General features: G+C 51.8%; 1 protein-coding gene across 1 annotated transcript; it reads left to right on the top strand.

The window, feature by feature from the left end:
- The first annotated feature begins 979 nt into the window (after positions 1 to 979).
- Positions 980 to 20,615, top strand: thsd4 (thrombospondin type 1 domain containing 4). Its single transcript, XM_030376361.1, has 12 exons — positions 980 to 1,249; positions 11,575 to 11,779; positions 14,097 to 14,272; positions 15,105 to 15,201; positions 15,549 to 15,746; positions 15,962 to 16,091; positions 16,370 to 16,574; positions 16,842 to 17,015; positions 17,715 to 17,888; positions 18,340 to 18,519; positions 19,557 to 19,701; positions 20,034 to 20,615. Exons 1-12 carry the CDS (start codon positions 1,178 to 1,180, stop codon positions 20,174 to 20,176), a joined length of 1,899 nt encoding a protein of 632 aa, XP_030232221.1. The 5' UTR covers positions 980 to 1,177; the 3' UTR covers positions 20,177 to 20,615.
- Positions 20,616 to 21,342: the final 727 nt, after the last annotated feature.

Below are 21,342 nucleotides of genomic sequence, written 5' to 3'. Positions count from 1 at the left end.
CTTCCGTGTGGCGCTCTTAAAATCCCGGGACTGTTTTCAATTATCCCGTGGTTAGTCGGTCCAGGCTCTCTCCTTGTGTGCCTCAGACCCGGGGGGGGTGGGGTGGGGGGGGGGGGGGGAGCCGCAGAGACCCCCTGATGAGCGAGGACGCAGTCTGATGGTTTTATGAAGACCCCCACCGTCAGGACGGAGGGGGGGAGGATGCAGACCGGGACTCGTACTGCGGTCTCTCTCGGTGAATTAGAGTTTAGTGGCGTGGAAACAGGAGCGCCGTGCGATGGGGAAACCATGTGACGAAGGCAGCGCAGCGTGGCCCTGCGTCTCCCCGTGCGTTGGACTGCGTGGCGGCGCGGGGGGGGGGGGGGCTCGTAAGGGAAGTGTTTAGGGCTGCAGGATGCCGGCCGCTCGTATTGTTTTAGCGCCGCGGTTAGTGGGGCTGCAAAGTAGAAGGACAGAAAGAAAGAGGAGTAGGTTTTGAGTTTACCGGGGGGGACGTTTATAAAGTCCGACTCTCCGTAGGACCCCGGTGTGAGTATCATTGGCCGACGTTGGACCTAGTAGTTGACGATTCGGCCGACCGTATTCGCTCTGAATTATTCTGTCAACTGTCGACTCGTGTTATGGTATGAAAGCATCAGCTGCGCATGGAGTATTACGGCCCGTCTATTATTACATACTTCTGCCGTATAAGTGGCTCTGCGGTCGCCCTGCTCTTTTGTACTTTTTATATCCTCTCTCTAACGTTTCAACCGAATTGCTTTTAAAAATAAAATCATAAAAAAATCTGCTAAATCTGTCCGACTTCGAGTTAACTGTCAGAAGAACCCCGCCCTCCCCCTTACCCCAGCCCCAGCACCACCTCCTCCCCCCCCCCCCCCCCCCCCCCCCCCCCCCCCCTTTTCCCTCCTAGCCTTGGCCCCTCTCCCCTCACCTCCGCCAGCTGCGCCGCCCCCCAGCTCAGCTTACAAGGGGAGCGGGTGGAGGTTCCTCCGGTGATCACTGTGCTCCGAGGGAGAGAGTGGAAAGCAGCTGCCCCCGTACAGACAGCCCGGCAGCGGATACTCGGACCGCCGTGGACCCCCTCTGAGTGGCTCCTGGAGCTCTTCCCCCCCCGCCGGCCCCCCGGCCCCGGGTTCATTTTTTTTTGATTGATTTTGATATCGGGGTGCGTTGGAGAATGCTCCCCGGAGTGGTGCTGCTGCTGTCCGCCTGCCTCCAGGTGCGCGTGCAGGGGAAGCCGCGCTCACAGGTAGGGACCAGGTGCCTGGGGGGGGGCTGGGTGTTTTGGGGGGTGCTGGGTACCTGCGGGGGGGGTGGATTCGTGCTGGGGTGTTGGAGTGACTAAGGACTCAGAGCAGGGTTCAGCTGGCTGGCCGTGTCCCGTTGTAATGAGTGTTTAATAATTGAGTGAGTACATTTTGCCGTTGATTTGAAATGTAATCAAGCTGCCATGTTCGCGTTGCTAATCTGAACCGCCTCAGGTTTTTCCATTGTTTGACTTTTTATGATCTGTGACTGAAACGTGATGCTTCTTGAATTGCTTCAGGTTAGTTTTGTGTGTCATGGTGAAAAACACAAAGTTGTAAAATCTCAAATGTTAAACTTGTTGTGCGTCTCAGTGCTGCTCCAGTGGGCTGTGCCTCATCATGTGATGATGGGGAGCTAATCGCCTTTAAACAGGGAATGTCCCAGGGCGGACTCATTCCTACACACGGTCTAAACTGTACTGCTTCCTCCTCGTCATCATTATATCCACGCCGCAGGTATTTGGCTCCATGTGTTGCTGCAGTGCACGCTCTCTGTGGAGACATATAGAGACTTGTAGAGGGACACATCCCCACAACCATCACCTAAATACCCAACAGGCCGCCTCCAGCATCCAGCCTCCAGCCTCGGCCCGGAATCATTCACGATACCGTGGCCCCTTCCCGCCCTCGATCTCTCTCTTGATCCCAGATACCTGAGGTCTTTCCCGGTACCACACATATTTCCCCTTCCCAGCATTCTCAAGCGACTGGAAAAAAAGGGGATTCACCCTCCCTGTGTGTGTGTGTGTGTGTGTGTGTGTGTGTGTGTGTGTGTGTGTGTGTGTGTGTGTGTGTGTGTGTGTGTGTGTGTGTGTGTGTGTGTGTGTGTGTGTGTGTGTGTGTGTGTGTGATGATGCACAGATGGAATACATGCCGAGAGTGTGTCGTTGCTGAAGGTGATCTGAACTCGCCTGTCGTTGCTCGCGGCACACGGCTCACCTGAGTTCATCTGCTGATATATGAACAGTCGGCAAACACCAAAGTGTGTCGCGGTCGGACCGGGGAAGAAGGAGGGGGGGGTCTCCATAAAGAGACCTCTGGGGAGTTTAAAGGACTTTATAATGACACAGAAGCCTTATTTTCGATTTTTTTATACGTCTGTAATCTGTCATGCGTGTAATTGAATGAGTGCATTTTATGTGCATGGGTGACCTGCAAGGAAATGCCGTGGATTTGGGGACGTGCTGGTGATGGTGGGGGAGGAGGGGGGGGGGGGGGGGGGGGGGGCTGGGGAGTGACTGGGAGTGGGCGTGTCGGCGGGGTTACTGGGAGGACACCACCACCTCCTCAGACAGTTCTGTGAGCCGGGCTTCCTTCCTGAAAGCCTTAGCAGTAAACGGTTTTGGCAGAAGCACAGCTTTCAACACCTGCTCCCTGCTCTCATTAGAGCTGGGCCATTACATCACCTTTAATCTCCCTGCAACAAAGCATACCGCTCATTCTAGCTGCTCGCTCTTAACCCAGTCCTTGGTTTGTGTTGCTAACTCTATCTGCTCGTTCTTAAACTGCTCTGTGTTGCTAACTCTAGCGACTCGTTCTTAGCCTGCTCTGTTTTGCTAACTCTATCAGCTCAACCTTAGCCTGCTCTATGTTTTATGTAGTCTGTCAAATATTTCAGTTTTCAAGGGCAATCTTCCGAATGGTATCTCTCTTTAACTGCTCCTTCTGTCCAACTTCTCAAACAATTGCTAGCTCCCGCAAACGTTGGCTAAAAGCAAAGCAATTGTTCAGTTATTTTCCCTCCACAGAAGAGTTATGGGAGTAAAAGATGTTTGACAGTTGACCCCTCGGTTAAGTGTGTGCTGAACATTTAAGACACATTAAGCCCCAGACGACCACACTGGAGTGACATGTCATCCTGCTCTCCGATCAGTACAGCTCACTGGGATTGGCGACGTAAGCAGAAACCGTGCGCATTTTAATGGCCACAGAATCGGCACCCCTTGCGCTATTTCCGAATGCTTTACAACCACTGGAGTCTTTTATGGAGGCAGGCAGTGCCCTTGGGCCTAGGCAGGCGGCAGGGTTTGGGGTGTGTTTAAGGCCTCTCTGCGTGGTACTGCTCCACTGTCTTGCTATGCTGCCAGCTCTCAAACCCTCAAATCTAGGATGGCTCTGATGATCTCAATCAAAATCAAACAAATGCAAATAGGTTAAGTTTGAAATGTACAACTTTGCAATTAATTACAGATTCTCTCCAACCATATCATAACTACTTTGTATACCATTCTACATGTAGTACTTTGCGTTGAAAGTGTTTATTGTGACACCCGTGGCACATTTTTTTGCAAGGAAAATGTACATCTGAATATTTGAACGATATGAATTGCCACAAGGACTTGGTCGAAACTCCAATTTCTATCTATTGCATTTTCCTTTTAGTTATCGCTACAATAAGATTGAAGTTCCCTTGAAATTGACTTTTTCTTCTATCAGTTTGGTTTCTTTCAACAGAAAAAGACTGTTAAACCACCCTAGCCATGTGTTTCTATTCTTAGTCCTGCAGGTTAACAACACTGTCCCATAGAACACTAAGTTGGGTGAAGACAACGTGGCAAGCCAAGGGCTCCCTCCAGAACACACAAAGCCAGACACTTTATCCTGATACAACGTCCTAACAGCCACAATGGAAGTTCACCCCTCGAACCATCACAGTAGCTGGTCTGTGGACAGATGTTCGAGTTATTGTTATCAGATATATTTCTTTCAAAACGTAACACAGCACAGCTTACCTTTTATTAAATACGTTATCAGAATGGTTCAGACATGCCGTTAATATTATGCTTTCTTGGCAGCAGTCGCACCCCTGTGATCCTGTAGAGCTCCATCTGGGTTTCCCGTTGAAGGATCTGGCTTACGCTAGCTGGTGTTCATTAAAAGCCGGGCTAGTTGGGATGGAACTGTGTTAAGATATATAGCGTCGCGCCATGTGGAATACAGATGCTAGTGGCTTCAGCTGCTAATATGCACACTGAACATGAGCTAAAGGGGGTGGATTATCATTTAGTGGGATTCAACTTAAACACATGCAGACTCACACAAACATGCAGAAATACACACACATGCAGACACACACATGCAGACACACAGACCCACAAACACACACAAATACAGACACACTCACGCACACGCACTCACACATTCAGAAACATTCACACTGTCTTGCAGGCACATGTTAATTTGCTCAAAGACCCAGACACAAACACTCTAATCCTAGGAACTGACATGACCTTCAAAATAAGACCAACGGACCACCATCGTAAACACCAGCTCAAGTTTAAGATGTTTATCATTGCACATCCAAGACCAAACAAATACACACACACACACACACACACACACACACACACACACACACACACACACACACACACACACACACACACACACACACACACACACACACACACACTCAGATCAAAGGCACATATTCACACAAACCGACACAAGATTAGAGGACGGAAATCAAGTTTGTTCAAAGTTGTTTTGCTATTTTGGTAGAGCGGTTGATGTGGTTAATTTATAAACTTTGATTGAGAATTTATGAACAAAGAATTTATATATGTGTCAATACCTCAGAGTACAACCATTGTAGACTCAATCCGCAAGTACGTGTCTCTTCCAAACACACCAATACAAAAAAGGTACTGGTCCCTCCAAACCACACCAGTGCATGTATAGTACTGGTCCCTCCAAACCACACTAGTACATGTATAGTACTGGTCCCTCCAAACCACACCAGTACATGAAAGGTACTGCTCCCTCCAAACCACACCAGTACATGTATAGTACTGGTCCCTCCAAACCACACCAGTACATGAAACAACTTTTCAAGTGGGAAATTGGTGTTGGGTTTTTGTAAGATCATCGGTTGAAAATGTAAATGAGTCAGGTGCTTAGAAGCACCTGACTCATCAGACCACCTTCTGAGTGATCAGTTGTTAAGGAACCTTATGTTATGAGCAGAGGGCGTTTTAAAACTGGAACTCTTTTGCTCATGTACTTAGAGTATAGGATTCAATGATTATAACATGAGAGGAGGAAATCCTGCAATATCATCCAGACATTTGAGGCAGCATACCAAAACAATAACGTACTGCATCGCACCTCATCTGTAACAGCAGTGCGTTTTAGTGAACGTTAGAGAACACCAATGGGGTGGGCCTGTTTGTTTTCCTCTCCGTCTGAGATTTCAGACTAGATAGGGAGATATTTGCATTTAAAACAAAAAAAATCTCCGTAATGTAATTTCCACACTGAGGCCATTGAGTCCTAAGGTCACTTCCATCATAAATTCTTGGGATGATGTAGCCTCAGCATTGTCAGGCTGGAATCCCAGTCATCAAGACATTACATTTCCAGATGAGCTGGCATGCGTCTGTCTGCTGCGTTTTGATAACGGCTCTGGAAGCTCTCAGCGGAGGCCCTCCGAATCGTCCGGGGGCCTGGGGCCCGGAGAAGGTTCCCATCGCATCCCCCCCCCGCCAAACAACGGACTGTATCCGGGTCCTCATAAATCTGCCCCCAAAACGCTCGCCGCTTTCATCTCAAAGAGCGTTTTTATAGTTGGAAGATAGATTAGGAGCGTCCATTAAACGGAGAGAAAGGATTTCTCTTGAGGAGATGATCTGACCCTCCACTAGGATTCAGTCACGCAGCTTTTTTTTTCTTCGAACAACCACTGCCATTTATTTATGCGCACGTCACTCCGTCGCATGTTTGGATTGATTTCAACTGCTAATAAATGCATCTTTTATGTTTACTTTAATATTTGTTTTCTGTGATGGAGACAGAACCCATTAACAGGGTTGATAAGGAAGAAGGACCAAAATCTTCTGATAACAAGTGAAGACAATTTCTTTTTCTTATTTCTGTCATTTTGTGTTTAACAAAACGATTCCAACATAACAACAAAGCTTTCTGGGTTGCTGGAAATTTCATAGAGAGCGATTTTCTCATATCCTGAAGAAGAAGAAGAAGAAAAAAATCTGTCAAACAAATTGATCCCAGCGTATTCCTAAACGTAGCCTTCCTCTTCTCTAATAGCGAGACACGAAGCCACTGCCGCTTGGGTCAGATCTCGACTAAGGAACCGAGGGATTTAGGGGCGTTTGTTGTTGTGCGTGTTGGCAGGAAGTTGGGCTTCATTCAGGAACGGTCTGTACTAAAGTATTCTTGTGATTATAAACGACACATCCATTTTAACTCCTTTGGGCTGGATGTTGAATAGGCAGTTTGAAGTTTGTTTCCGTTCCCTAAAAACAACCCTGAACCAACCCAGCGGAGGAATGAGGAGGTGTTCTGTTAAAGGCGCTCCTGGTCAGGTACCCGGGTTCCCATGGCTCATGCCCTTAAGACCCTTCAGCTTGTCAACCCAAGACGGCGTACCCATGCACTGAACCCCCCCCTCCTCCCCTCCCCCCTAGCCTGGCAGGACCTCAGCGTTCAGAGGCAATATCTGAAGCCTTCCGTCCCACCGGCGGTCACTCGTCTAGGAACCGTTGGCTCTTCCAGGTCTGGGTGGGGACAATGAGTCAGAGAGACGTAGGAGGAATGCTGGGTAATATCCTCCGATGTCAACCTGCGTCCACCTCCACACATCCTGCTTTCATTGAGATCCGGGGAACTGCAGCTAGTGTGCGACACTCACTTGTAGTTTGTTTTGTAATTCTTGGTGCCAGCCTTTGTTGGTGTGTCTCTCGTCTGCCTTCATGTCACAGTATGGTCTGGACGCACGCACGCACGCACGCACGCACGCACGCACGCACGCACGCACGGACACTAGGACACACGCAGCCAACACCAAGTGCTTCTAGTCATTATAATAGTGAAGGGTTTTTAGACGCTGAGCCAATGTGAACACTAAGGAACTCTGTACTAATGAGGCACGAAAATACCTCTAATTCCCGGATAACATAAAAGCAAAGGGAATCACACCGTAAGTCCAGAATCACATCCTCAGACACGTGCATCTGGAACACACAATCCCCACACACACACACACATGCGTGAATGCACAAAAATATGCAAACAAACACACAAATGCAGACACACATGCACACACACACACACACGTATGCAACAAAAACGCCTTATGGAGTTTGAGTTCAACTGAAGTGAAGTGCATTGCTAGAACATTTTCAACATGTTAAACGCATTAATACACACACACACACACACACACACACACACACACACACACACACACACACACACACACACACACACACACACACACACACACACACACACACACACACACACACACACACAAACACACAAACCCCACCGCCTACTATAGTTCTCCCGAGAAGTTCCAGGACCAGGCAGACTTTTTTTTTCCCACCACATCTCCAAGTTAATATAGTGTAGGCGAGGGACCGTTGAAGGCCTTCTCTCCGTAGCTTGCATTGCTGTTAATTTCCTCATGAAGTCATTCCAAATGCTCAGGTTGTATTGTGTTGGGGGGCCACACATTAGGCCGGTGTTATCGAACTGCAACTTGGACACAGGACGAAGGGTACTTGGTGAAAGGGGGGCCGCTGTGGTGCCAAACCGTGACGGGGGGCTACGTTATATAAACACTCAGTTCACTGTCCTTCCTCAGCTGGTTTTGTTACAAGTTTGGCTGACTTTACGTTATTTAGTTATTGACTGGATTTAAACTCTTGGAACACGTGCTACTGCCACTGAAAGTTGGAAAACATTCATGTAATTATGTTGTAATTGATGTAAAGATGTCTTAGGATGTTGAGTCGTTTCCATATATGAACGTGTGACTGGAGTGTGGGAGTTCTATTTCACATTTCTGCGATCACTTTAACCTGTTAATAATTGTATTCAACCGATCGTTTTATCCTCATTATCGTACTCAGTGATGTTCTCCCCAGGGTTCAGGGAATGAGCCCTCGTACATTCCCGCTGTCTCCTCTTCTCAACACTGAGCTGAGAGAGGAGACAGACAGCTTCCCAGCTGATGGGCGGTAGACGTCCTGCTGTCCACGCTGAGCCCCCCCAAGTCGCGCCCCCCCCCACCATGTCAGCATCGTGACTCTGAGGACGGGAGACTCAAGCCAGTTCTAGTTTAGCCTCCGGATACGTCTGCAAGTCAACAGGTTGAGCCCGACTCAGTACATGGGAAAAACGGGTGGAGGGTATACTAGTAAGACGAATGCTGCGCTGAGTTTTCCCAGCTGAGCCGCGTCTAACCACTTCCAGATGAGGTCGGGCTTTAGTGACACTCTTAAAGATTCCTGTTAAAGTTCTCCTGAGATCGGGGCTGCTCCAGATGGCGCTTACCGCCCACGGAGCAAATCAAAGTTCTGAGCAGAAACAACAACAATAACTCCTGTGCATTTAATATTTGATGGATTCCGGCTTCAAACGCCGGGGGGGGGGCCTTGTTAGCCGGCGGTGAACCACTGGGCTCTGCTGGCACGGCTTCCTCTGGGACGGAGACTGTGGAGCAGCACCCTGTGACCGCGGCCGGGACACACTCGACACTCATGAGTCCTGACACTTTGACTTCCAGGTTTGACGCGGAGGTCACAGTGAATGCCACGTTTGTTTGGGAGCAGGCCCGAGGCCGGTTCTGTTTTTGGGTTACTTGGGGACGGATTAGCGTGTCTGTGTTTATTCACAGAGGCCCGACTACAGAAGCTGACAAGTTTCCCTTGGCACGGCTGTCTGGATTGTTAGATATCAAGGGGCACTTCAGCTTGTGTACTTGCCTATTATTTGCCCCGTTCACAGGGGGCAGACGTCACCGCAGGCAGCCTGACAACCTGGAATCAGCATTGTGCTTCTTTCTTATAAATAGAAGTAGCCATGGTTCTCTAAAGTGCAAGATAAATTGCGTTTAGATTTGTTCAATTCAATTTAACTGATAACTTTTATGATAGTGACCATCAGACAGAGAGCAGACTTCTATTTCCAGTGTGGTCATTGTTAGTGTAAGTAACACATCTGCCCTCTAAAACAAACAATGCTGTTCTCTGTTTTGGTTGCTGTCGTGTTCCTCCACATTCTCGGCCTCCTCGCTTCCATCCGCCATAGAAACCAGATCGCAGCGCTGCTGGCTTCGCCACAAAAGTCGATTTTCCATGTTGTCTTTTTTTCCCCCCTGCCCTCTTAGTTCTCGGCTCTTTTCTGTCCTCCCTTTTGTCTGTGTTTCAGAAGGGCGGCCGTGTTTGGCTTGGCACCGCCGTGCGTTTGGCACGGCTTAGGGACTCAAAAGCTTTTAGCTGGTGAGATCTCCGCTCAGTAGCCATCCCTCCCTCTCTCCCCCTGGCTCTCGGAGCGGCGCCCGGCCTTTTCTCGTTCCCGTCTCACCTTCTAACGTTTCCCTCGTGTTCCATCGATTCATCCTCCTAACCTTCACACCCGTCCTACCCTTCCTCTCTCTTGCTGTCCGTCCTCATCCTCTCCTCATCGCTCTCTCACTTACAAATTGTAAGTGAGACAATTTCTTCGTCTTATACAAGCGGCTACCTCCCTGTCCTCCTTCCCTCCCTCTCTCCCTGTCCTCCTTCCCCCCTTCCCTCCCTCTTTCCCTGTCCTCCCTCCCTCCCACCCTCCCCCCCTCCCTCCCTCAATCCCTCCCTCCCTCCCGTCCCCGGTTACATAAAGCATTCCATTTCTTTATTTAGTGTATTTTAAAGTCGAGTGGCGTAGCGGACGATCTCCCACCGAGCTCCGGGGAGGGTGAGGCAGGGTGAGGGGGGTGAGGGAGGTGAGGGAGGGTGAGTCAGGGTGAGGGAGGTGAGGGAGGGTGAGGCCACTGGGACAGGAGACGGAGTGCATGTGATGCTTTTACTGCTGGTGAGCGGAGGCTCCGCCGCTGAGGAGCTGAGGACCAGAGGGCCAGCAGCGGCTCTCTGCTGTCTGCAGGGAGAGCTGAATACAAACCAGACGGAGAGCGCTGGGTTTGGCCGTCAGCCAACCACAGTGGAGCCCCGCGCCATTAATTATGATTGCCCCTCCCACCCTCCTCATAATGCACCGTTCTCTGGTTACTCGGCAGGTCCACTATAGGGTAGCCTAACTAGCCCTGGCTATAGTGAGTACGGTAGCCTAACTAGCCCTGGCTATAGTGAGTATGGTAGCCTAGCCCTGGCTATGGTGAGTATGTTAGCCTAGCCCTGGCTATAGTGAGTACAGTAGCCTAGCCCTGGCTATAGTGAGTACAGTAGCCTAGCCCTGGCTATAGTGCGGTAGACTAGCCCTGGCTATAGTGCAGTAGACTAGCCCTGGCTATAGTACGGTAGACTTACCAAGGCTATTTAACAGTAGCCTAGCCCTGGCTATGGTTCATTAGCCTAGCCCTGGCTATAGTGAGTATGTTAGCCTAGCCCTAGCTATGGTGAGTACGGTAGACTAGCCCTGGCTATAGTGAGTACAGTAGCCTAGCCCTGGCTATGGTACGGTAGCCTAGCCCTGGCTATGGTACGGTAGCCTAGCCCTGGCTATGGTACGGTAGCCTAGCCCTGGCTATAGTACGGTAGCCTAGCCCTGGCTATGGTACGGTAGCCTAGCCCTGGCTATAGTGAGTACAGTAGACTAGCCCTGCCTATAGTACGGTAGCCTAGCCCTGGCTATAGTACGGCAGCCTTCAGACCACCTGTTCGCTGTAGAGCAGAAGCAGTGTTTGCAGTACGTCTGGTTTCACTCTGTCCATGGAGCGCTGATGGGAGCTCTTGGCTCCAGCGAGTCGAGGGTTTCCTGTCATTCATTATTGCCACCGTGACACAGGGACGGCTCTGAGCCCTGGGTCGATCGCCAGGAAACTCTGGGATCGGCTGGACGGCCTGCGAGCCAAGAACATGATATTCAGGAAGAGTCCTGATTGATTGTTAATTGGTTATTGTATGGTTGGTAATCACCGTAGACATTGACACAGTACATTCACTAAATGAAATCCAGATTTGCCGTGACGTGTAATGACTGCCTCATGAAAAGAGGGCTATTCTTCTACACAGTGCCTGTTCGACAGTACAATGCCGGCTCTGATAAAAGAATAACAATAAGTGACATATTACTATAAATATGCATTTATATATATTTCTCTCTATCTCACCTGTCTCCCTCTTACTCTCCTTTTTCTCTCTCTACCTCTCCCTTGCTCTCTCTCTCTCTCTCTCTCTCTCTCTCTCTCTCTCTCTCTCTCTCTCTCTCTCTCTCTCTCTCTCTCTCTCTCTCTCTCTCTCTCTCTCTCTCTCTCTCTCTCTCTCTCTCTCTCTCTCTCTCTCTCTCTCTCCCCCCCCCCCAGAGCCCGGGCTGTGATGACTTCGTGGGCCCAGGCCGGGTGGTGGATAAGTGTGGTGTGTGCGGCGGCGACAACACGGCATGCCGGCTGGTCTCAGGGCTGTTCCAGCACAGCCTGACCCGCGTCGGCTACCACAAGATCCTGGAGATCCCCCAGGGGGCGACCAAGATCAACGTGACGGAGATGGTGAAGAGCAAGAACTACCTGGGTGAGGAACGCCGCTCTGCCTCGACCTCCAGACGCTCAGGAGGAAGATAAACGGGGTCCGCAGAGACCGGTTGAATCCAGTCCAAGGCCGGACTCCTGGATGTCTGTTTAGATGATTTGGTCTCTCTGCCTTGACCTAAACATCTTCTCCTTAGGTTGATGGTTCTACGCCCGCGGGCTGAATACCTCTGAGAATGTGTTAACTGCATAAGCTGTGGGTCTCTCCAGCCTGACCGAGTATTAATTATAAGGTTCTTCTGTGTTGAGCATATCTCCGTCTCTCAGCTCGGAGCGTTAGAAACACAGAAGACTGAAGTGGTGTCAAACAAAAAAGGATTTACAGATTATTGAAGAAGTCACCGGTCTGACTTCAGATCTGTCTGTGAGTGTGTTCTGGCCGGGGACCGGGGCCTTTTTAGGGCTCTGAGAGGAGCAGACCAGGTCCTGTGAGTGGGTTCTGACCCGGGCCTGTGACCGGGGCTGTGACCGGGGCTGTGACCGGGGCTGTGACCGGGGCTGTGACCGGGGGCTATGACCGGGCCTGTGACCGGGCCTGTGACCGGGCCTGTGACCGGGCCTGTGACCGGGGGCTGTGACCGTCTGTAGGTGGGTTCTAACATGGGCCTGTGAGGAGCAGAGCGGATCCTGTGCTGTGTGATGTCCACCTCCAGAGGTCTCCTCGGTGGTCCGTAGTCCTCCAGAGACAGCGATCTCTCCTAGAGGCCCGGTGACCTTGCTTGTAGACATATTGGTTTTAGAGGTGACTGCTGGAATGCTTGGGCTAGGGTTGGGCTAGGGTCTTTCATCGTTTTAATGAGCATGTGTGTGTGTTAGTGTGTGTATTTTACTTGGTGAGGGTTTGTGTGTGTGCGTGTGCGTGTTACAGTGTACATTGTGTGTGTGTGTGTGTGTGTGTGTGTGTGTGTGTGTGTGTGTGTACAGGCGTGTGCGTGACTGTGTGTGTGTGTGTGTGTGCGTACATGCGTGACTAACTGTGTGTTACCTGGTGTGTGTGTGTACGTGTGTGGTTGTATTTGCCTTTGTGTGTGTGTGTGCATGAATGTATGTGTGTGTGTGTGTGTTTATTCGTTTGTGCGTGACTGTGTATGTGTGTGTGTATCTGCGTGACTCTGTGACTGTGTGTGTGTGTGCAGCAGAGGGGGGCTGAGGTGGCGGGCTGAGCAGCCTGTTGACTCCAGAGCTCTCCAACCCCCCACCAGGGAACCTGTATAAACAGCCCCCCGCCCCCCCACCAGGGAACTGTATAAACATTGTTTCATTAGAGGAGCGGCTCACCGTCCGCTTTCATTACAGCCCGGAATGTTCCCCGACAGAAGCAGTTAGGGAGCCGGGGCGGGACGGTTCCCCTCGCACTCTCACCTCAAACATGCACCCTCACCCTCACCCTCGCCCTCACCCTCACCCTCACCCTCACCCTCGCCCTCACCCTCACCCTCACCCTCACCCTCTCTTTCCTTCTTTCTTTCTTTCTTTCTTTCTTTCTTTCTTTCTTTCTTTCTTTCTTTCTTTCTTTCTTTCTTTCTTTCTTTCTTTCTTTCTTTCTTTCTTTCTTTCTTTCTTTCTTTCTGTCTCTGTCTCTCTCCCCTCTGGCTCTCTCTCTCTCTCTCTCTCTCTCTCTCTCTCTCTCTCTCTCTCTCTCTCTCTCTCTCTCTCTCTCTCTCTCTCTCTCTCTCTCTCTCTCTCTCTCTCTCTCTCTCTCTCTCTCTCTCTCTCTCTCTCTCTCTCTCTCTCTCTCTCTCTCTCTCTCTCTCTCTCTCTCTCTCCCATACGTGCACATCATGAATACTCACCCGGTCATGTGTGAGTGAGGTTGGCACACACACGGTAGACTCTCTTCTCTTCCTCTCGCTCTTGCCTGTGTTTAGTGGACCTGACCTTCCTTGAGGGACATGAGAGACACTGAAACGATGTGGAGATCAAATGCACCTTTGAACCAGCATGGGAAAGCATTTACATCTGAATTGAATGGCTTTTTAATGGTGTGTGCGTGTGTGTGTGTGTGTGTGTGTGTGTGTGTGTGTGTGTGTGTGTGTGTGTGTGTGTGTGTGTGTGTGTGTGTGTGTGTGTGTGTGTGTGTGTGTGTGTGTGTGTGTGTGTGTGTGTGTGTGTGCGCGCGCGCGCGGTGTGGAGAGGCGATACTGTAGAGAAACATTTTCACTCCCCAGCTTGTCTCGACTAAACAGTGTTCCGACTCAGAAGTGATCCGCCGCGTGTGACGGTAGTTGCTGTGGGCTTTGAGCGGTGTGCCACTCTTTAAGGGGTGTGTCTCTCTCTCTCTCTCACTGTCTCTCTCCCAGCCCTCCGGAATCGAGCGGGCCGATCGATCATCAATGGGAACTGGGCGATCGACCGGCCAGGGAGGTACGAGGGCGGGGGCACCATGTTCACATACCGCAGACCCAATGAGATCACCAGCACCGCAGGAGAGTCCTTCCTGGCGGACGGCCCCACCAATCAGATCCTCGATGTGTTTGTGAGTAACCAATCCGCTTTGAGCGCCTGAGGTCCACTCTACATTTTTGTTTTTCCTTCCGTATTGAGGAGCCAACTGTTTAGATTTGAGAACCATACAGCACACATAAAGAGCCTGATTCATGCAGACACGCACACAAACACACAGCCACATGCACGCACGCATGCATGCACCCATGCAAGAATGCACCCAAACGCCAAAAACATACAGGCACACGCAGGGCCGTTGCACCAAATCCTGGGCCCCTATACAAGAGGTACTGATGGCCCCCCCCCCCCCCCCGAATTCCCCCTACCAGCCCCCTGCACTGAATTGTTGACGGGGGGGGTAGAGAACAATTGTTGACGGGGGGAGACGAGGCAGTGTGCGACTCCTAACACTATGGGCTGGTGGATAATTCAATTTTATTTTTTTATTTTTTTATTGCCATAGGCCCCCCCTCTGCCTTGGGCCCCCCCACGACTGCCTCACTTTCCCCCGCAGTCCGTCGGCCCTGGGCACACGCGTGCACACACACACACACACACACACACACACACACACACACACACACACACACACACACACACACACACACACACACACACACACACACACACACACACACACACACACACACAGATTCCTGAGCAGAATGCTACTTTTCCAGTTGGAAAGTATGGTAAACAGTGAAATCTTTTAATTGTTGCGTTTACTTTCAATCTCAATTTGGCTGCCGTCGTATGACAAGCGCAGCAGCAGATGCACATCAACTCGGACATTTGGGTTTTAATTTATGGGGGATTTAGCAAAGAAGTTAAACAGATGACGGCCTGATTTGTGTCCCCTCCAGATGATCTACCAGCAGCCCAACCCAGGAGTCCATTATGAGTATATACTCCCCTCAGAGAGCCCGGCCAACCCCACTCACCCCGACCACAGCCCTGATGGTACGGGGTCCAGCACTCACATCCACCCTCGCTGCACTGAACACTCCATCCACACTCATCCATCAGATCATTCAACCATCCATCCACCTACTCATGAACAAATAATCAGCAACGTTCCATTCATTATTCCATTCATTCATCCATCCATGTCTACTGACTCTCTTCACGTTCAAACTGCACTGCAAAACACCAATCCATCCATCAATCCCTCGACCCTCTCTCCCTCCCTCCCACCCGCCCTCTCCCCCCCCACCATCTCTATTTCTTCCCCCCTCCTCCCTCTCTCCCCTTCCCCCTCCTCCTTCCTCCCTCCCTCCCTCTCTCCCCTCCCTCCCTCCCTCCCTCAGGAAACACGGTCAACGGGCAGGGTGGCTATAATCACCACGGCAACACCCACCAGGAGGGCTACGACCCCGCTGGCGGGGGGCGGCCCCCAAGCAGTATCCCTGACAACCAGGTCCCAGCGGTGCAGCCCCCCCGAAGCCAGAGGGAGTACAACTGGAGGCAGGCCGGGACCACCGAGTGCAGCGCCTCCTGTGGTAAAGGTGAGTAGTGCGGTCAAACTGACTTGTGGATAGTTCAGAAGAGCGACTCTTTAACGTACATCAGATACCTCTGAGGTTGTTTTTCTTATGCTCGTATGTCTCAATGATGCTGACGATTCAGATGTCTATTGATTAAATTAAATTATAATTGATTGGGCAAATAACTCAGAAGCCACTCAAGATGATGTGATATCTGTTGCCCTTGTGTTTTCCAGGATATATGTACGCCATCTTCCACTGTGTCCACCGGCTGAATCACGAGGAGGTCTCGGACGCTCTGTGTGACAGCAGTACCAAACCCAGCCAGCAGGAGGAGCCCTGCAACACGCAACACTGCCCAGCATTGTGAGGGAGCTGTCTGTCTCTGTCTCTGTCTCTGTCTCTCTCTCTCTCTCTCTCTCTCTCTCTCTCTCTCTCTCTCTCTCTCTCTCTCTCTCTCTCTATCTCTATCTCTATCTCTATCTCTATCTCTCTCTCTCTCTCTCTCTCTCTCTCTCTCTTAACCTGACCCCCTCCCATGCCTCTCTATCTAACTCTGACCCATCTCTCCACCCTGCTGCTTGGGTTCCCTTTGGCCCCGTGGCGGTGGTCCTACCATCTGACGGCCCCCCTCCCCCGCCCAGCTGGGACATTGGCGAGTGGTCCGAGTGCAGTAAGACGTGCGGGCTGGGCATGCAGCACCGCCAGGTGCTGTGCCGGCAGGTCTACGCCAACCGGACCCTCAACGTCCACACGGGGCGCTGCCGCCACCTAGAGCGGCCCGAGACTGCCAGCACCTGCCAGCTAAAGATCTGCAGCGAGTGGCAGATCCGCACCGAGTGGACCGTGGTGGGTGGTGCCCGCGGCTACATGCTAACAGAGAGGCTTCATGCTACCAGAGAGGGTACATGCTACCAGAGAGGCTACATGCTATCGGAGAGGATGCTTGCTAATGGAGAGGCTACATGCTCACGGAGAGGCTACATGCTAATGGAGAGGATGCATGCTAACAGAGAGGCTACATGCTGCTATCGGAGAGGCTACATGCTAATAGAGAGTCTACATGCTAACGTTGGCTCCACCCCTCCATACTGTAACGTTGGCTCCTCCCCCCAGTGCTCTGTGCCGTGCGGGCTGGGCCAGCGGTCCCGGGACGTCCAGTGCGTCAGTAACATCGGGGACCTGGTGCCGGACGAGGAGTGCAACATGAATCTGCAGCCCAGTGCTGTGGAGAACTGCGACATGGGGGCCTGCGCCAAGAGCTGGTTCTACACACACTGGGGGGCCACGGTGAGGTGCACACACACACACACACACACACACACACACACACACACACACACACACACACACACACACACACACACACACACACACACACACACACACACACACACCCAAACTAACTCTATTTAGTCACAGTTTCACACACACATTTATTCACTCCCTGTTTGAAATACACACACACACACAAATTAGTGTTTCTTCTACACAATCTGTGCATCTTATTGCTTCATTCAAATATTGAATAGGGCACAGTTTGTTCTAGCCATTTCTTGCATTCATCCTGCAGTGGTTTTCCTATTGGAATGTTTCTCGTTGTGCTCCTAACACTGTTCTGAGAGGCCAGAGAGAGGATGAGCCGACAGTGTGGTACAGAGCTGTGGATTATCGGAGGGTCAAGCCCGTTTAAAGAGGCTGAAATGCCAAGAGGAAATTGATATTTAAGTGAGGAATGGGGGCGGTGGTCTGGCCTCTGAGGAGGGAGAGGAATGCAGTCCTACTGACTACGGTGTAAACTACTGACCACCGCGTTATTAACAGACGAGGGAATCGACCAATCACTGGCCTTCACACAACACAAGATGCAAGAGAGGATGGAGCTGAGGTCTGTTTCTGGGACCGTGATCAGAGCCACGCATGTGACCTGTGACTCAAGTGCCCCCCCCCCCCCCCCCCCTCCCCCTCCCCCATTTTCCTATCATGCAGTGCTCCGCCGAGTGTGGGATGGGCGTGCGGACGCGCGGAGTCCTCTGCCTGACCAATCAGATCAGCAGCCTGCCACTGGAGGGGTGTGGCCACGAGCGGCCGGCCGACTCCCAGGTGTGCAACAACGGACCCTGTGAGAGCAGCATCGAGTGGTTCACCGGCCCCTGGAGCCAGGTAAGGGCCCTCCGGGGACAGCAGCAGCACCCGGTTACCCCCACGAGCCCACAATGTTCTCAGGGGTGGCACAGGGCTCAGGAGGCAGAGCGAGCGGGCTGGGAACAGTATGGTCGCTGGTTCGATCCCCGGCTCCTCCAAGCTCGTTGAGCGTCGAGGTGTCCCTGAGCGAGACGCCTCACCCTGACCCTGTTCCTGACCAGCTGGCTGTCGCCGTGCACGGCTGACCCCGCCGTCGGCGTGTGAATGTGTGCATGAATTGGTGAATGTTGGGCAATATTGTCAAGCGATTTTAGTGGCCGCTGGTTAGAAAGTATGTACAATTTTATTTTTTTTTTTTCAAATGTATTCTATTTTATCCTACTAATAAAACTGAATTGCATTGAATTTTATAGCGGTGTGGTCAGCGAGACCCCTCCCCGACGGTGTGTGTGTGTTTTATTGCCCCCAGTGCTCAGCGGAGTGCGGCGTGGGCAGCCAGCAGAGGGCGGTGGTGTGCCTGGTGAGGGCGGAGGAGGGCTACGCCGCCGCGCCCCCCTACGAGTGCTCCTCCCTGGACCGGCCCTTGGGCCAGCAGAGCTGCAACCTGGGGCCCTGCGGGGCCAAGTGGTACCACACCGACTGGAGCGCCGTGAGTACCCCGCGGCGGGACACGGGGACCAGGGTCTTCTGGACCCGGGACAGGACCGGGACAGGAGGGTCTTCTGGACCCGGGACAGGAGGGTCTTCTGGACCCGGGACAGGAGGGTCTTCTGTACCCGGTAGAGGAGGGTCTTCTGGACACGGGTGGGAGGGTCTTCTGGACCCGGTAGAGGAGGGTCTTCTGGACCCGGTAGAGGAGGGTCTTCTGGACCCGGGACAGGAGGGTCTAGAAGACCTGGCACAGGAGGGTCTTCTGTTCCCTTAGAGTCTGATCCCCTACGGTCACATTCCAGGTTCGATCCTGGTGCTCTGGTTGCTATGGGTGATGGTTGCTAGGGGGATTTGAATCCCAACCGGGGGCATCCCATGCTAGGAATGGATGCACAAAGGGTTTTGGATGACACTTTTTGGATGAAGGTGTCCACCAAACTCCATGGTGTTATATTAACAGAGTCCATCCAAACTACTCATTCGACCATTTTACCCTTCCCTAAAATGTCAATGCTAGACAACTATTTGACTATCTAACCGGAAACCCACCCAGCGTTTATTTAAGGGTAGATCTGCTGACCGAAGCAACAGGGCAAAAACAATACACAGAGGTATCGATTAAAGCCATGCGTACGATGACCCCACAGCTTTCAGTGTTCCCCTCCCTTTGAGACCCCCGTTTGGTGAGCGAGATGAACACACGAGGGATCAGATCCCCAGATTAAACCCCTTCCATGTAATCCGGCCCGCCGCAAGGAAAAGGCAATATTTACCCTCCACCGCACTGCTTCAGATCCACCACACACTCCCTCATACTGTGTGTCTGTCTGTCCGTCTGTCTCTGTGTGTGTGTCCGTCCGTCCGTCCGTCCGTCTCTGCGTGTGCGCGTCCGCGTCCGTCCGTGTGTGTGTGTGTGTGTGTGTGTGTGTGTGTGTGTGTGTGTGTGTGTGTGTGTGTGTGTGTGTGTGTGTGTGTGTGTGTGTGTGTGTGTGTGTGTGTGTGTGTGTGTGTGTGTGTGTGTGTGGTCGGTCCCAGTGCTCCAAGTCGTGTGAGGAGGGCTTCCGGCTGCGGGAGGTGCGCTGCCTGGCCGACAGCATGCAGCCAAGCGACGGCTGTCAGGAGCAGGACAGGCCCCCGGAGAGGGAGCCCTGCAACCCGGAGCCCTGCACCCCCGATATAGGTGGGTCCCCCCGTCACCGCTGCTCACACACACACCATGGACCGCTCTGCCCTGTGTGTGTGTGTGTGTGTGTGTGTGTGTTTCTCTCTGTGTCTCCCTGGGTAAGGATGTTCATGGAACCATGTACCAAGCACTTACAGTTGCTAGGTTACCCCATTCCCCGTATACAACAAAGATAGCTAGGATAAGATGATACACAATGTTACGTATAACTGACTCTCCCTGTATTCAGAGACACGTGTGTCCACTGACCCGTCAGCATTGTGTCCCCCCACCCCCCCCCCTCACATACACATTCACTCCCTGCTGACTTCTCTTCACTCTGTCTCCAGACGAGAAGTGCCGAGACAAGTACTTCAACTGCAACGTGGTGGTGCAGGCGCGCCTCTGCGTGTACGACTACTACCGGACCACCTGCTGCGCCTCCTGTACGCGGGTGGCCCACCGACACTCAGCCCCGCGCGGACACAGCTAGCCCGCCGCCCCGGCCCGTAGACCCCCGGCCCCCCAGGCCTGCTCTCCCTCCCCTGGGTCGATTGCAGTCCAGCGGGGAGGTGGGGGGGGGGGGGTCCTCTGTGTCTGGCCTCTTTCCTTAAATGGACGCCTCTCGTTTCTTGGTGCCAGAAATAGGATTTTAAGAAAGAAGAGCGCGCTTGGTTGGTCGTGCAGCGACAGTGACGGACATTTAGTTCACCATTTTTGACTCGACGGGTCCTCGAGGGAGGGGGGGACGGGGGGGAGAGGGGGAGAGTGGTAGGGCAGGCCTGGGCAGCCTGCAAAGACTTTCTGGATTGTAACCCGCACACGTCCAATAAAAAGCAGCACGTCTTTTCTTTTTTTAGTGTTTCACGGTTCGCAGCTGTCCAGAGACCATGAAGTAGAGGCGCTGCCTTCTGTGCCCCCCCCCCCCCCCCCCCCCCCCCCCAGCTGGGGGGCTCGGGTAGGGCCAGACCACCGCGGTCCTCATGTACCGAGTGTACACGTTTTAATAAGCTTCCTTAAGTCACGGTTCACGTATTTATGTCACGATTAACCACATAGTATGACGTCGTCACTCCTGATTCTTCTGGTACACACGCTGACGAACTCCCGGATGGACAGACCAAAGATTATTCCGGAGAATAACTTCTTCTTAATCTTCTGCCGTTCATGAACCCACCGTTATGATGGCTCCATCAAAGGCCAATCAGCATCCAGCGTGCTGTATGGACATCATCCTCATCCCAACTCCCACCTCCAAGGTTTGGAGGTGTGTGAGAATCTCCTTGGTCTGTGTCACCATGACAACGCAGTAATATGTATAAGTAGGAAAGAATGGTGGGCTTAACGGAATTTCAATTTTAAGGTTGTTTAGTGACTCGAGAGTAAAAATCTTTCAATTATTTTTGTTTGGGCCCCAGAGGGAAGGTTGGTTTATTGTGTATCCCCCCCACTTGGCTACAGGAGTAAAGCTTCTCCTCCAAACACAGCATCAGAAAGGAATGCTGGTATTCTAGGTCCAACGGTTCAACGTTACACCTCTATATTGAGAGAGAAAAGTCGAAAGTTCAGTAAAGAAAAAGAAGCCAACAGTGTTTTTTCCACCGGAGATTATTGTTCCACCATTTTCCAAGTGTGACAAAAGATATATAATTAAGTGGT

This window comes from Gadus morhua, chromosome 14, assembly GCF_902167405.1.
Source record: "Gadus morhua chromosome 14, gadMor3.0, whole genome shotgun sequence".
Classification (NCBI taxonomy): Eukaryota; Metazoa; Chordata; class Actinopteri; order Gadiformes; family Gadidae; genus Gadus; species Gadus morhua.
Note: the sequence above shows the minus strand (reverse complement) of the source record. Positions and strands in the feature narration are given on the sequence as shown.

Bases quoted from the DNA above. Each gene is read 5' to 3' on its own strand.
- thsd4 (XM_030376361.1), top strand. From the start codon at position 1,178: ATGCTCCCCGGAGTGGTGCTGCTGCTGTCCGCCTGCCTCCAGGTGCGC. The intron at 1,250-11,574 runs GTAGGGACCAGG...CCCCCCCCCCAG, and splicing joins AGGGGAAGCCGCGCTCACAG to AGCCCGGGCTGTGATGACTT. The intron at 16,092-16,369 runs GTGAGGGAGCTG...TCCCCCGCCCAG, and splicing joins ACGCAACACTGCCCAGCATT to CTGGGACATTGGCGAGTGGT.